Source organism: Trachemys scripta, chromosome 11, assembly GCF_013100865.1.
Source record: "Trachemys scripta elegans isolate TJP31775 chromosome 11, CAS_Tse_1.0, whole genome shotgun sequence".
Classification (NCBI taxonomy): domain Eukaryota; kingdom Metazoa; phylum Chordata; order Testudines; family Emydidae; genus Trachemys; species Trachemys scripta.
The window spans coordinates 73573863-73589245 of NC_048308.1; the positions used below are offsets into that span (position 1 = coordinate 73573863).

The 15383-nt window shown below is 43.7% G+C and overlaps 1 protein-coding gene across 5 annotated transcripts in view; it reads right to left on the bottom strand.

Moving 5' to 3' along the window:
- The window catches only part of DIP2A (disco interacting protein 2 homolog A), a 191809-nt gene that overhangs the window by 49230 nt on the left and 127196 nt on the right, over nucleotides 1-15383 (bottom strand). For all 5 annotated transcript variants that reach the window (XR_004647764.1, XM_034786563.1, XM_034786564.1 and 2 more), the window contains 4 exons: nucleotides 12900-12964; nucleotides 11296-11389; nucleotides 5375-5494; nucleotides 3819-3933 (listed from right to left, as the gene is read on the bottom strand). Coding sequence is in view for 4 of the 5 variants with exons in the window: in XM_034786563.1 (XP_034642454.1) it covers nucleotides 3819-3933; nucleotides 5375-5494; nucleotides 11296-11389; nucleotides 12900-12964 (394 nt within the window). In the remaining variant the exon portion in view is untranslated. The remainder of the gene's footprint in view (nucleotides 1-3818; nucleotides 3934-5374; nucleotides 5495-11295; nucleotides 11390-12899; nucleotides 12965-15383) is intronic.

Sequence of the window (15383 nt, forward strand, 5' to 3'; positions counted from 1 at the left end):
GAAGCCAGTATTGACTTTTGGAGAAATGCATTCAGTTGTGTGCGCGCACTGAGTACAGCTTGCTGGAGATTGCCAACTGCATTTTGTGACAAATTTCAAGATTTTGAAATCTGTTCTTATTCCATATTGGAACAAACCCCAAACCTTTTGAACGTTTTTGCAAAATGGAACAGCATCGAACCATCTGTTTTCCAGATCAAGAAGGTTAAGTTTTCAATTCAGGGGTTTCCACTCACTGGAGACTGAACCCTTAACCTCAGAAACCTTCCCAAGTAAAACTTCATTGAAATAGATACTTTTCAAGAAAACAGTGTATTTTGACAAAAAATTTGTCAAATATGTTCCTATCTGTGACCCTGCTGAATAATCACATCAGTTTTCACTGACTACAAAATTGTTGTTTTCCCTTCCCTGAAAGTGCTCCTCAGAGCCCTTTGGATTCCCAATGGTATTTTTTAGATTGTTAAATTTTTTTTTTAATTACTCATGTTAAATAGATGTTAACATTTTGGAGAGAGGAAGCCATTTAGCTAAAGACAATACCCTCATTCCTTCAATTAAGGTTATTACAGAGCTCACACTCAACATCCTTGAGACCGCCTACAAAACCAGGGACGACCAGACTTGACACTACTGAAATTTCTGAAGCAGATGCAAAAACAGAAAAACCTCAGATCATCTGTATTCATTGTAAAGCTGAGGGAAGGGGCACAAGGCCAATTTGAAAGGTGATCTTTAAAATGAGACACTGAGCAAGCCTCAGGTGAGCCTCTCTAATTTTTGTCTTTTGGGTAACCGGGAGTTGTACTGTGATGGTCTTTCTGCCCCACCCTCAATCTGAACAGAGGAGGTTACTAACCTTGTGCAGAGAGATCTCTCTCTCTGTGGGTGCTGCACATGCACCTCTCAAGCCTTTGACCGGAGATTTTCAGTTAGTAGCGTTTGTTTGGCCTGCGCATGTACCCTATGGTTCCTTGTGCTGGGTTCACACATGGGCGGAATAGTGGCAGGTGTCTGCCACACTGTTGTAGCTAGATCTAGTAGCGTCTCGCTAATGGGCAGTGACATCCTGGCGGGTGTTGCTGACTGCAGGATATCCAACAGTTTGTGTTGTGAGTCCTGGACTCCTTCATGTGGAGTCTGAAGAGTGTCAGCTACCCTCTTTATGAGGTCTTGAAATGGCTGAAAATTACCAGCCATGGAAGATGGCAGAGGCAATACAGCTTCACCCAGAAATGAGGACGAAATAGGTGCTTGAGAGGTCGCGTCCTTACCCTCCCTGGCCTCCTGCTCCTCAAACATTTCTGCCTGCAGGGAGGAGAGTGCCGTACAACTCTAGTCTCCAGATAATATGGTATCAGTGGTCTGGCAAATTGTTGTCAATAGGCAGCCCAGGGGTCCCAGTATGGCCATTGGGGCGGGGGAGGGGAGAGAATACGGGAGAGAGGGTGGAATGCAGGGTTGATTCCACCACTCTTGATAATTATTATGATTTTCCCTATGATTTCAGAGAATGGGTTCCTGAAAGGATATGTTGGAGAAACCAGATCAGAAATAAAGGAGACCAACTGGAAGTCTCTTTCATCCACCTCCATCTTATCCAAAGGATACTCCTGGGGGAATTGTGTGCTACTGCGCATGCACAGAATTTATGTCCCCTGCAGATTTCTTTGCTTCACTGCAGAAAAATGACTTTCTGACAGGGAAGTAAAGAGAAGCTGCAAGAGCAGTCATGCACCACTCAATTAGCTGCATCCAAACCCCCACCTCACCAAGCCCCACTCCCCCGCCGAGGCCCCCACACTCAGACCCCTCCACTGAGCCCCAACCACTTTCACCTGGAAGCCTCTGCAGAGTCCCATTGCCCCTGCACCTGGAAACGCCCCTCCCCCCAAATGAGCCTTTGTGCATCCAGATCCCGCAACACTTAGACCCCCCACTGAGCTGCCTGCACCCAGATTGTCCCACACAGATTCCTCTCACCCCACACCTGAATCCCCCCACATTGATCCCCTCCCCTTTCTGCCCGGTTGAGCCTGCCTGCCGCAGGGTGTTTCTGGTGTAGGCCCAGGCCTTGTGCTCTGTCAGGGTCTGGTGCAGCCTCACCGCTGAGTCCGTGTCCCCAGGTAGGGGGTGGGAACACTGGGGAAGCTGCAGGGTAATCTCCAACATTCATGCAGCAAGTGGTATGTGCTCCCCACTGCCATGCTGGAGGCTCTGCATTTATTTATTGACACACAAAACTTTCAGAATTTTGCAGAATTTAAAAATATTGTGCTCAGAATTTTTAATTTTTTGGTGCAGAATGCCCTCAGGAGAAAAAAGAGGAGCAAAATGGTAGAGTACTGTGGTACCCGATAGTGGTAGACCAGAGATTGGGGCCTCAGTACAGAGAAACACTCTGTACCCATGGGGAGCAGGGACTCTGGGTCATCCGTTCTAGAGAAATCCTTAGCATATCTGAACTCCTGTGGTACTGAATAGGGGATTGGTACTGACGCAGTAGCCAATACCACAGTCACCGAAGCCAACACCCACTGCTGGTGGGTGTACTGAAGTAGACACTGATGGTGTCTGGTGCCATTGCTTGCTTGGTGCCAAGGACACTACATGCTGGGTACTGACAGCTGGCTGAATGCATAGGTACTGATGGCTGGGTTGAACTCGATGGTGCCAGTCCCAAATGTCTATACTTGCCCTCTTTGCTGCTAGAAGGTACTTCGGTCCTGTCAGAGCCACGTGTCTCATTCATGTTCTGGGACTTTACAGCCCCGCTGGTACCAGAGGAGGAGTCCTTTGACTCAATGGTATTGAGTCGAGAAGTTGAGGCTTTGGAGACTGTAGATCTCGCCAAGGTCCTAGTCTTTTTTGAAGATGGCACCTTAAAGTGACACTCCGTGCTCCTCTTTTTGGAAGCCTTCCCTGAGACATCCAAAGTTACCCTATCTTAGGGGAAGCCTCTGTCAACTTAGCCCTGGATCTGTCCAGAGACAGATGTACTGGGGGGAGTGTCCTGACTTGGCTCAGAAGTTGGTCTGTGATTAGCAGTCTGAGTTTAATCTCCACTTTTCTTTGCCCTGGACTTGAGGGCTAGGCAAAAGTTGCACTTCTGGGAGATGTGGGACTCCCCCAAGTAATGGGCACACTCAGAGTGGCCATTGTTTACAGGGATAGCCTCTTGGCAGGAGAGGCAACATTTGAAACCTGGCGAGCCAAGGAAAAGAATAAGTCTCCCCAAGGGGAAAGAGGAATCAAACAATCCTCTCACTACTTATCTAACTAGAACAACTAACTACAGAAACGATTTAAACCACTGTTGAAATACTAGGAAAGCTGAGGCGTGCTCAAGGCAGACACGCTAGTGTTCCATCTCAAACTGTGGCGGTTGAGAAAGAACAGAGTGGTTTGCACTACAGCCCCATAAGGCCTCGGTATCTGGCACCAGGAGGCCCAGGGCACATGTGCGGGATGAACAGACACTGCTAACTGACAAATCTCTGAGCAAGGGCATGAGCACTTGAAGTGGAGTTCCCACGGGAACACTACTTGAAGGGGGGAGGTATAGCTCAGTGGTTTGAGCATTGGCCTGCTAAACCCAGGGTTGTGAGTTCAATCCTTGAGGGGACCACTTAGGGATCTGGGGCAAAATCAGTACTTGGTTCTGCTAGTGAAGGCAGGGGGCTGGAGTCAATGACCTTTCAAGGTCCCTTCCAGTTCTAGGAGATAGGATATCTCCATTAATTAATTTATTTATTTAAGAGCACACATTTTTAACCTAGGCAAAATGTATTTAGTTAAACTCTCACTAAATATAATACCTGCGAATAGCAACAGTTAATGCCTCTGAAGAACTGGCACAGGGACAGATAACTTCTGGTCTCAAACCTCTGGACTGAAATACGTTGAGGAATGCATCACAGGAAGATATTGACCCTAAATACAATAAATCACAAAATGTGAAAAGCATGCATGATTTTTGCAAGGAGAGGTAATACTGAAAAAAATTCATTTTGCCCTAATAGAATTTCCATATTTATTTTTACCTGTGATTTAGCTGTAGAATATTCAAGTGTCCTCACACCACATTTAATCAAGTCATACTTTTGACAGATTATTCTTTAGAGAACAGCATACCCCATTAGCATTTAGGCAACAGAGCTGCACAAAATCCTAACATAGTCAGGCCCAGATATTCACAGGTAGTTAGTTATTGATGCACTCGGCAGTTCAACGCCTAACCAATTTAAGAGTCTACATCCCATTTTCAAAAGGCCTTTCGGCACTTAGGACCCTAAACCCTATTGACTGTTGACAGAATTTTGGCTCCTAAGTGCCTACAGCCCTTTTGAAAATGAGAATTAGACTCCTAAATCAGTTAGATATTGCATTGCTGAGCGCAACCATTCAATTCCTTTAAAATATGGTCCTTAATGATTAACAACTAATTCACAAAGTGAAATCATAGTGGAGAAACTCTCCCTGCAAAGGCAAAGTTAAAAATCATGGAATTCTGCAGGGGATCTAGTAAAGGTATAAATGATCAGTCATTAAAATTCTGAAAATTGCCTCTTATAAAGTTTCCTGCAGATATCATGGGACCAGGATGCATACACATCTTCTAAAAATCATTACATGATTTTGAAAAGCTCCATTTGTGTTCAGAACTCTATATGTCAGACCCATGTGAAAAAATGACACATGGGCCCTGAGCTTTTTTATTTTAACTTCCATTTTATTGTAGCAGGGAAAATTTTCCAGCTAGCACACTTCAAAGTTAATGTTACATTTCTAAGATGGTTCAAGTCATTCTGTATTGCTCTTGGGCCTTATACTACCATGATGCTTCAATCACTGAGAAATGCACTACTGAGTTGTGTGTGATTGTTTAAGTATTAATGGATGGTAAAAACAGTATTGTAGAAAGTTCTGTGGGTATAATTTTCAACATTTTATTACAGAATAAATGGCCTAATGCTCTAAGCATCAGGTCTGAAATATCTAAACTCTTTGGAACCACACATTTAATCCTCACAAGATCAGTTCGGCCTTTCCTCCTTCCATGGTAAATAAATTGACTTCCATATAATTTCTGTGAGATCTTTCAGCTATTTCATTTCTGGCTGCTCTTTGTAGATGTTAGAGATCTCTTGGAACTCTTTATGAGAGCCGAGTTTTTCCCGAATGTCCTTGGTGAAGAACTGTCCCACCCTACTCAGTTTTGCTGTCTATCAGCTGTTCTCCTGGCCGCTGAACTCACACACTAAGGTTTGCTCACTGTCCGTGCGGCAGGCACTGTAAATAACTTGCAATATGCTTCCAGACACCTGGGGTTAAAAGACGCTATAGAAATATAAATGATTATCCCCATACTTACATGGATTAGCTCCATCTGCCACTATCAGCATTCGTAAAGAGCTGAGGTTGACATCTCTTTGATCCCGCTGAGCCAAAAGCGACCAGTGCATATCACGTGATTTTACTACTGCTACACGGGCTGAAAGTAAAAAAATATATATATTAAACCAAAGTAATTATTTTAAATAGTCACGTGTGTGGGGAACACACTGGACATATCACATATCCTGTTAGGAGGGAGCTAAGCCTTGCCCATCATGCATCCAGAAATACTTCTATAAAAAAATTATTTGCCATGTAACTAAACTGTGAAAAAGTGAAGTTGGTTGAACTGCCAACAACACTTCCTGATTAGACCATCTTTTGAGGGCCAGTCGTTGAGGTAGGGAAAAACTGTTATTCCTAGACAACGGAGATAGGCGGCTACAAACATCATGATGTTTGAGAAAAACCCATGAGACAGAAGAAAGCCGAAGGGTAGAATCCCGTACTGGTAGGGATCATGCTCAAGTGGCAAAATGAAGAATTTTTTTGTGAGAGGGATGAATTGCTACCTGGAATTATGCATCTTTGAGGTTGAGAATCACCAACCAGTCCCCAGACTCCAGGGAGGAAATTATAGCTGCTAGGGACTTCATTCTGAATTCCAGATGTCTGATTTACTTGTTCAATTGTCTGAGATTTAGTATTGGCCTCCAACCTTCGTTTTTCTTGGGTATCAGAAAATACCTTGAATAGTGTTGAAGTAGAACTGGTTCTATGGCCTCTAGACTTAGGAGTGATGTGATCTCCTGTCTCAGCAACTGATCATGAGAGGGGTCTCTAAAGAGGGATGGGGAAGGGGAGGCCGATTGGAGGCAAACTGGATCATATAACCAGAAGTAATGGCCTCCCACATGTGTTGGTATAGAGAGAGAGTCCAAACTGAGAAAAGGGATGGAATAGTGAAGTTAAGAAATCCTGACTATTTGGTGGTTCAGACTCTTGACCAAACCACCAAAACTAGCATTTGGAAGATGTTGATGGTGGAGATGAAGCAGCTGAGGTAATGGTTTTCTTTTTAGATGGTTCAGATAGTCTATGACAGGTAGAAAATTGAGCAGGATGGTATCTTTGTACTGACTGAGACCTCCGAGTTTCCTTTTATTTGCAGGCATGTATATCCCCAAGGATCTAAGTATAGCCCTAGAGACCTTTAGGGTATTAAGTAAATCTGTGGAGTCCACAAAGAGCTCATGGCTATTCGATTGTACCTCCCACGGGAAACCAGATAACTGACGCCGGAAGCTCATCTTGTCACTACTGCGGTGTCAGCCACATGAAGCGAAGCCTGCAAAGACATCTTTGCCAAGAGCAGACCCCCCTTTCTTCTGGCACTAAACTGATCTTGGTGTTCCAGTGGTAAATGGTCAATACAAGCACTGAACTTCTCATAATTCAGGTGATCATATTTTAATATAAGAACCTGGTGAGTCACAATCCTGAACTGTAATGTTGCCGAAGAGTTGCTTTTATGACCAAAATGCTACTGGGCCTGGCCTACACTGCTGTTTAAGTCGATGCAAGTTATGTTGCTCAGGGTTGTGGAAAAAAAAAAGAATCACTCCCCGAGCGACAGCTTACATCAAACCAACGCGGTGCCTACACTGCGCTATGTTGGTGGGAGATGCTCTCCCGCTAACTTACCTTCCGCCTCTCGGGAGAGTGAAGTACTGAAGTTGATGGGAGAGCGCTCTGCCATCGACTTATTGCATCTTCACCAGACCCACTAAATAGACACTGCTGCATCAATTGCAGCGGCACCGATTTACTGTGCCAGGATAGACAAGTCCCTGGGTCCTTGTAATTTGCGGTAGCTTTAGGAATATATAGTCTCCCATTTTCATTAACTGCATCCACAGAATTTGGGGTCAGCGGTGGAAAACAAACTCAGAATCCCTTTCTGGATGTAGTATTTTTAACTGCATGCTTGCAAGTAGAAGGTGCCATTACTGGAGTTTGCCAGATGATGCTAGCTGGCCCAAGGATAGGTTCATTAATTGGCAATGCCACCCGTGCTGAAGTAGAAATATACATGTCCAGGAGCTTGTGGTGGACTTCTGGACTTCTTCCAGTGGAATCTGAAGCACGTCTGAGACCCACTTCATCAGGTCTTGGAACTGCAGAAAGTCAACAGGTAGTGATGGCATTACTGCCTCATCAGGAGATGAAGAAGGGATATTTGTAAAGGGGGGGTGGGAGAGGGTTATGTCCTTGTCGATCCTCGCCTTGTGCGCCTCAAAGGTCTTTTATCGATCCTCACCTTGTGCGCCTCAAAGGTCTTCTTTGCGGATTCAGAAAGCAGGGGAGGGATGGAAGGTACCAGAGAATAAGATCTCCTATATTCCTTATAAGACTGAATTGGGGCCCCTCAAAAATGCTGGCGGTATGTTGCCCATGAGCACCAATAAGGCCAATGAGGAAGACAATAAGACCTGGGGGAAGGTAACCATCATTGGTCGTCCCAAGTATTAGCAGTTAGAGGTCATGCATCCTGCCTTCCTTGCATCTGCAGAGGAGAATAACAGTATACTGGAGCCTTGAACTGAAAGCTCCAAGCCTGAGTCGGAATGCTCTTCCACATATTGTACAGGAGGTGACAACCCTACTTCCTGAATGGTAAAAGTCAGGAAGTGGTGGGTCTCAATACAACATACATGGTTGGTGACACAGCAGATCTCAGTACTGACAGATGTGCAGAAGTTACAATGAGGGCAGACTCAGGCTCAGTTAGTGCTGTGATGTCTTCAGGTACCAGAACTCCTGCAGTACCAGGAGCACAACAGAACTTGGTAAAGGAACCTAGGTTGTTCCTGATGTCACTGTCCTAGGGCACCTCAAATTCCAGTGAGACTGCTCTCTTATTATCATGAGCTATGATGGTACCCATAATAGTTGTTTCTGGCACTGTGCCCTTTACCAAGGAGGCACGGAATTAAGATGAAGTCTCAGAGTGTGCGTCAGGCTACCTGAAGTACTTGGAACCCCACTAGCACTCCTCTTGGGGCCTGAGGTCTTGGTGACCAAACTTTTCTCCATTGTGCTCCTCTTATCCCCTTCTCCTTCGACTTTGAGTGGGAAGACCTCGGCACCCACGGAGCAGTTACACATACATCACTCACGGAGAGTGCTGGAGACTGGGGTCTTGACGCTGCCTTCACCTTGGAAGCTCTAGGTGACCATGATCTAAATATAGATGGGGCACTGTTCAGGGGGGTTCTCCAGGTCCGAAACCAGTCTGAAGGCTTGCTCCACCATTATGAGTCTATACTTCATTTCCTGTTTTTGTGGGATTTTCCCTTAAAAGGAGTGCAAATCTTGCACTTGCTGGGGATATGCAAGTCTCCCAAGCAATGAACACACTGAGAATGCCCATCGCTGACAGGAATTGGTTCTCAACAAGAGAGATAACTTTTAAAACCCAGCATTCTAGATACAAGAAAAAAAAACCCTGACCCCCTCAATAGGGGGGAAAAAAACAACAAAAAGATACAGATATAGATATATTTTTTTTCTGAAAAAAGAACACAGAACCAAGAGTTCCAACAATTATAAAATACTAAGAACCTTATGTAGTAGGAAAAGAGCCGGAGATGTAAGTCCTTGTATCAGAGGCCTGAGGCCTAAACTAAAGTAATGGTCAAAACTTGCTAATATAAAGCAAAGTTAAGTTGTGAGCAAGAGGTAGACCCTGCTCACAGAATCTGGCAAGAACAAGGCTGATGTAGCAGAAACACACATTTCTAAGTAGTGCTAGACTTAAGTACATATACACAAACACATTCCAGAAGGGTGGTAACAGAACACCTCGATACCAGCACATTCCCCAAAGATAACAGAAACACCCAGACCCATCCGAAAGATAAGGTCAGCATGACAGCATGATGGATAAAAATGTTTTGACCGAACTATTAGGCACAAGGTAATGGGTGGTGGTTAGCCACATCAGAGGGGGCACCTAAGTATGTCAGAGGGGTGATACGTAATTTGTTTGTATTGGTGTATAAAGATGCATCTCAGAGAATGTGTCTTTGTCCAACTAAGGGGGCAGTGGAAGTCCTGCCACTGACTGAGCTGTGTCCATTGTCATGGGCATACATGTCTTAGTGTACCTGTAACCACTGAGCTGGGGAATTAGCACAATGCTTCGTTGGCAATAAATCTGTCCGGGCGCCTTCGCTACTAAACCAAGTCTGGTGGTCTTATTGGGCAGTTTGATCAAACCGGTATCAAGCAGAGTAGCCCAGGAGTCAGTCCTGGGGCCGGTTTTGTTCAACATCTTTATTAATGATCTGGATGATGGGATGGATTGCACCTTCAGCAAGTTTGCAGATGACATTAAGTTGGGGGGAGAGGTAGATACGCTGGAGAGTAGGGATAGGGTCCAGAGTGACCTAGACAAATTAGAGGATTGGGCCAAAAGAAATCTGATGAGGTTCAACAAGGACAAGTGCAGAGTCCTGCACTTAGGACGGAAGAATCCCATGTACTGCTACAGGCTGGGGACCGACTGGCTAAGCGGCAGTTCTGCAGAAAAGGACCTGGGGATGACAGTGGATGAGAAGCTGGATATGAGTCAGCAGTGTGCCCTTGTTGCCAAGAAGACTAACAGCATATTGGGCTGCATTAGTAGGAGTATTGCCAGCAGATCAAGGGAAGTGATTATTCCCCTCTATTCAGCACTGGTGAGGCCATATCTGGAGTACTGTGTCCAGTTTTGGGCCCCCCACTACAGAAAGGATGTGGACAAATTGAAGAGAGTCCAGCGGAAGGCAACGAAAATGATCAGGGGGCTGGGGCACGTAACTTTCGAAGAGAGGCTGAGGGAACTGGGCTTGTTTAGTTTGCAGAAGAGAAGAATGAGGGGGGATTTGATAGCAGCCTTCAACTGCCTGAAGGGGGGCTCCAAAGAGGATGGAGCTAAGCTGTTCTCAGTGGTGGCAGATGACAGAACAAGGAGCAATGGTCTCAAGTTGCAGTGGGGGAGGTCTAGGTTGGATATTAGGAAACACTATTTCACTAGAAGGGTGGTGAAGCACTGGAACGGGTTACCTAGGGAGGTGGTGGAATCACCATCTTTAGAGGTTATTAAGGCCAGCTTGACAAAGCCCCAGCTGGGATGATTTATTTTGTGTTGGTCCTGCCTTGAGCAGGGGGTTGGATTGGATGACCTCCTGAGGTCTCTTCCAACCCTAGTCTTCTATGATTGGAGCCTGCTGTATAGGCTCTCTGGCCAGAACTAATGCGGCACGCAGAGAGAAAACACACACGCAGCTGAACATCTGATGACTCCCTATAAACGAACTAAAGAACTAACATTATATAGTATATTCTAACTTTAAAGAGAAAAAGAGGCACTCACTGTCCTCCGTCTCTGGTTGAAAGCTCCTGAAGTGGAGCACGCCCAGGGACATCACTCAAAAAAGAATACTCAGTACCTCCAGGCTGTCTATTTGTAGCAGGTGAATATTCACTATCATTCTGAGTACTATTGAGCTGAAGAAATATGCTCTCTCTCATGGCATTGACACCTCCTCTCCCTTCCACACACGGCCTCCCAAGAGAGAAGAGGCTAAAGAGTGGGCCTGTTCTTCATTCCTCAGTGCATCTGCATCAGCAGAAATACATCAGCACTGAAGAAAAACATAATAGCGGTATCAGTGAGGTCCGTGGCTCAGAAGGCTCAAACATCAGCTGGATGCAGTGACAAAAGGAAATCAGCTGTGATAAGATAGCAGTCGCATCTAATTGTACACTAACAGGTTATTTTGCAGCTCTGAAGTTTTAGGTTTCTCTCATTTTGCTTAGTTGGCCCATTTCAGCAGTAACACACTTCACAGTGTCTGTTTTGGCTCATTAGGGGATGGATGGATGGATCAAGTCAAAGTACTTTCAGATTACCTTTGTACGAGCAGACTTTCTGTATCCAGGAAAGCGGATTAACCTTCATTAATGCATAGGGTATACTGACAACGTGCATTCTGTTCATTACGCTCTGTAAGTGAAATGTTCAAATGTCTCAAAGAGTAAATGAAATACATGGATAAATTTAAAATATCACAGCTGCAGCACATGTTCAGTGCAATCTAACAACATGCAAGCAGGATAAATGCATATATCTAAACAAAGAAAATTTCATATGTATATCAGCAAATGTTATTTGAAGCCTTGATATAGTTCATTCATTCATTCGGATATCAAAATAGCCAGAGAAACCCTACCCTCCAACATACTCTTCTTGAAATCCTGTCCTCCCTGGCCTTCTATGACCGTCCTCTTCTTGTTCTCCTCCTACCTCTCTAATTGTTCCTTTAGTGTGTCCTTTGAAGGATCTTCCTCAATGCCCCCACTCCAGATTCCACAGGGTTCTGTCCTAGGTCCTCTTCTCTTCTCTCTACACCTTTTCTCTGGCAATCTCATCTGCAAACACAAATTCAACTACCATCTCTATATGGATGGTTCACACATCTACCTCTCAATCCAGATCTGTCTCCTGTCCAAACTAAAATTTCAGACTGTCTTTCTGACATCTCTTTGTGAATTTCTCGCCATCAGCTCAACCTCAACATGGCTAAAACAGAGTTCTTTAATCTTCCTCCCCCAAGGCCCTCCCCACTATTTCCTTTCTTGGTCAACGTGGACAACACCACTATTCTACCTGTCACTCAGGCCCGTAACCTGTGTGCCATCTTTGACCCACACATCTCTCTAGATCCTCACATCCAACCTAGGGCTGTCATGCAGATTATTTCTGCATAATATCTTTAAAATCCATCCACACAGCTAAAACTTTTGTCCAAACTCTCATCATCTTGCATCTCGGTTACTACAACCATCCTTCTCTCTATCCTTGAAAATGCAATCTCGCCTCACTCACATCCATTCAGAATGCTGTTGAGATTGTTTCTCTAGCTTGTCACTTTGACTACGTCATCTCTTTCTTTGCATCCCTTCACTGTCTCCCTCTTCTCTATCATGTCAAACATAAGCTTCTTATCTGCACTTTCAAGGCCTTCACAACCAATCCCCACCCTATCATCTCACTCAGTATCAACAAGTCAGCTCTCATTCCTACACAGTCCAGGATGTTATATGTTCAAACAGGCACCATCATGCTTTCTCCCATGCTGCCCCTCATGCTTAGGGAAGCTCCCTGTAACTATCCACAAAACTAGCCTATTCACCTTCAAAATGCTCTTCAAAACTCTCCTTTACTGTGAGGGCTACCAAAAACTGACAGCAGCTAAGCTGCTGGTGTGCGGAGACCACTGACTGTCACGCTCCCCAATATTGTCTCCCTGTCTCCTTGTACTCGCCTGTCTGTGTCTATCCATCTGCTGTCTCTTGCCTGACATTTAGATTGTAAGCTCTTTGGGACAGGAATGGTCTTTTTCTCCTGTTTTTTGTACAACACCTAGCACAACGGGATCCATGACTGGGCACCGAGACACCATGATAATACAAATAATACAATTCTTCGTTACTGAATGTACTCAAACACTCACTGTTAAAACTCCGTGCCACAGACCAGCATCTCTTTTGAAATCCAGCACATTCGTTAATGTTTCAGCTGAAAGTGGATGAAGACATGGGTTACATTTGCTGAACACCACAGCTACCAAAACTTTAGAACATTTGAGAAGCATGGTGTATCTCCCAAAGGAGCTGTGAAATTTCTAAGACTTTCAGAAAAGGAATAAGCCAACATCACATTACCATGCTCCTATTACGTGTACACAGTCTGCTAAGGCCTGCAGCATTTTAAGTTACTTGTTACAATTTTCCTTGTGTTATCATTTGTTACCGATGACACTAGCAGTGATGCCTATTGTTAAGGTTGCCTAGCACCTGACACTTTCAATTATAACACCTTATTTTTGATTGCTTACTACTTTGCTAATCTTTTTAGTTTGAGCTGAAATTTCCCATGCCGGTTTCTATCTCAGGTTGAATATATGTATATATTTTAAGTTTCAGCTAAAAAAGTTTAACTGTTTCAAAGAATGAGATAAGAGAAAAATGTTGTCTTGTCTATGTTAGTTTTCTTTCTTCATTTTAACATTTGTCTCACTGAGAAACTCTAGCACCCTCCATGTTTCGGAGCAGGGACGTGGAATTTGGCATTAGGATTGCCCTGCTGTCAGAGATGGATGGTTTAGTGTCCTGAGAAAGTTCACCCAAATTTGGCTAAGTTACAAGTGAAAATCAGTTTGCACATGCTCAATGGAGGTTTGAGAGAGGCTGGCAGCATTATTTTCTGACAATGCCATTCGCAATGATCATGCTGCAACCCCACACAGCTCCTGTGTGCTGCCTGGACTGAGCACGCTGAACCAGGGAATCTTCCTGCAGTTATCCCCCCCCGGGTGCCAGGCCTAGAGCAGAGAGCAAGGAGACTGTCTCTCTTGTCCTCTTAATGCCCCCAGTGCTGTGTTGGTCCCTGGGCAGTGTGGAGAAGGAGAAAGCAGTCTGACTTGCTTGACCGCAGAGGAGTGAGGAGAGGATGATGGGGCAAGTGGGGCAGGCTTGGGGGTATACAGTTTTGCTGGAATTGGGCCAGAATGCTCAGCACCTTGGAAGATTGAGCCAAAATGACATTGAAACTGGAGGGAACCCAAATAAGGGTGACAAAGATGACAGAAGGATTAGGAGGTAAAATTTAAAAACAGATTAAGTGGTTTTAACAAGTTTAGTCTAGAGAAAAGAGCATGAAGTCAAAAGTGCAGGTTGGGAATTGGGACTCTGCTGTTAATAGTCTCCAACTGGTAACAGATACGTACTGGTAATTAAGAGTCACTCTTGGTACTTTTTTAAAAAGGCAGTCATTGAAGATTCTGTGAATTCCTTTTTAACAGAAAAACATGACTGGCATAGTGAACATGGATTGTTTTAAACCTTGATTTAATTCATTCAAGGCAAACATTCTTCTGAAAATTTAAAAGCATTATGTTGACACTAGATTGCTATTTGGATAAACATTTAATTAAAAACTTTGAATACTAAACTTGTGACAACAGCTTCAATACAGTTGCCTACCCCTTACTAAAGGACATCGTTTACTGGTGTATTTTAAAATTTGGAATTTTTTTTGCAATTCTGAGCAGTGATTGCTACGTTTACTTTCAAATTGATAACACTATTAGCTGCTATTTACATACACTTCACATATTTTGGCTTAAAAATACAAAAGGGTAAAGCAAGCACACTTTCAGACTTTCAGGAGGAGGAAAGCTGATTGCCAATAAGAATGGCTACGTTTAATAAATGTATGCAAGTCTTATACGAAAACAAAACTTTTTTTTTTTTTTACAAGTTGATGTGGACACACATGTATTCGTCATTTTGCTTAAAGACTGATCAAAAATTGGAAACTGCTGGCAAAAATCTACCATGTAAATATGACCAGTTAAACCCCTTGTATTGGTTGTTCTTTTAGGGTGTGATTTTCTGCACATTCAATTACTCCAACAGTACATTCACATTAGGAGCATACTACTGTCGGCTGTACAGAAAAAAAACAGGCCACATATTCTTAATACAATTAAGATATTGATCTTTCCACTGTTGTGAAGCCTTCAGTCTGATCAGCAAAAATTATTGCTGATTAACCCTTTCAGAGTTGCAAGATTTACTTGGATTGTCCAAGAAATCAAATATTAGTTCTATTTATTTCAACTTGTGTTTTAATTAATATATTGCTAATACTTACACAGAAGGCCATATAAGACTATTTTTTCCTCAACAGTGTGGAATTAAATGGTATGAGACAGACACATACAAGCAACTGAGCAGGCTAACGGGTCTCAGATTAGAGCTACTTAATACATGCTGAGGATGAAGTTACAAGTGGCTCCTTATTTTTCTTCATATTTCATGTCAATTACAAGCAAGTAAACAGCACTTTCCTTCAACAATGAAAAATGCCACTATAAGCCTGGAGATAGGGCACTAAAAATGCTTTCCCAACGTAAGATACAGTATGTTCTGCT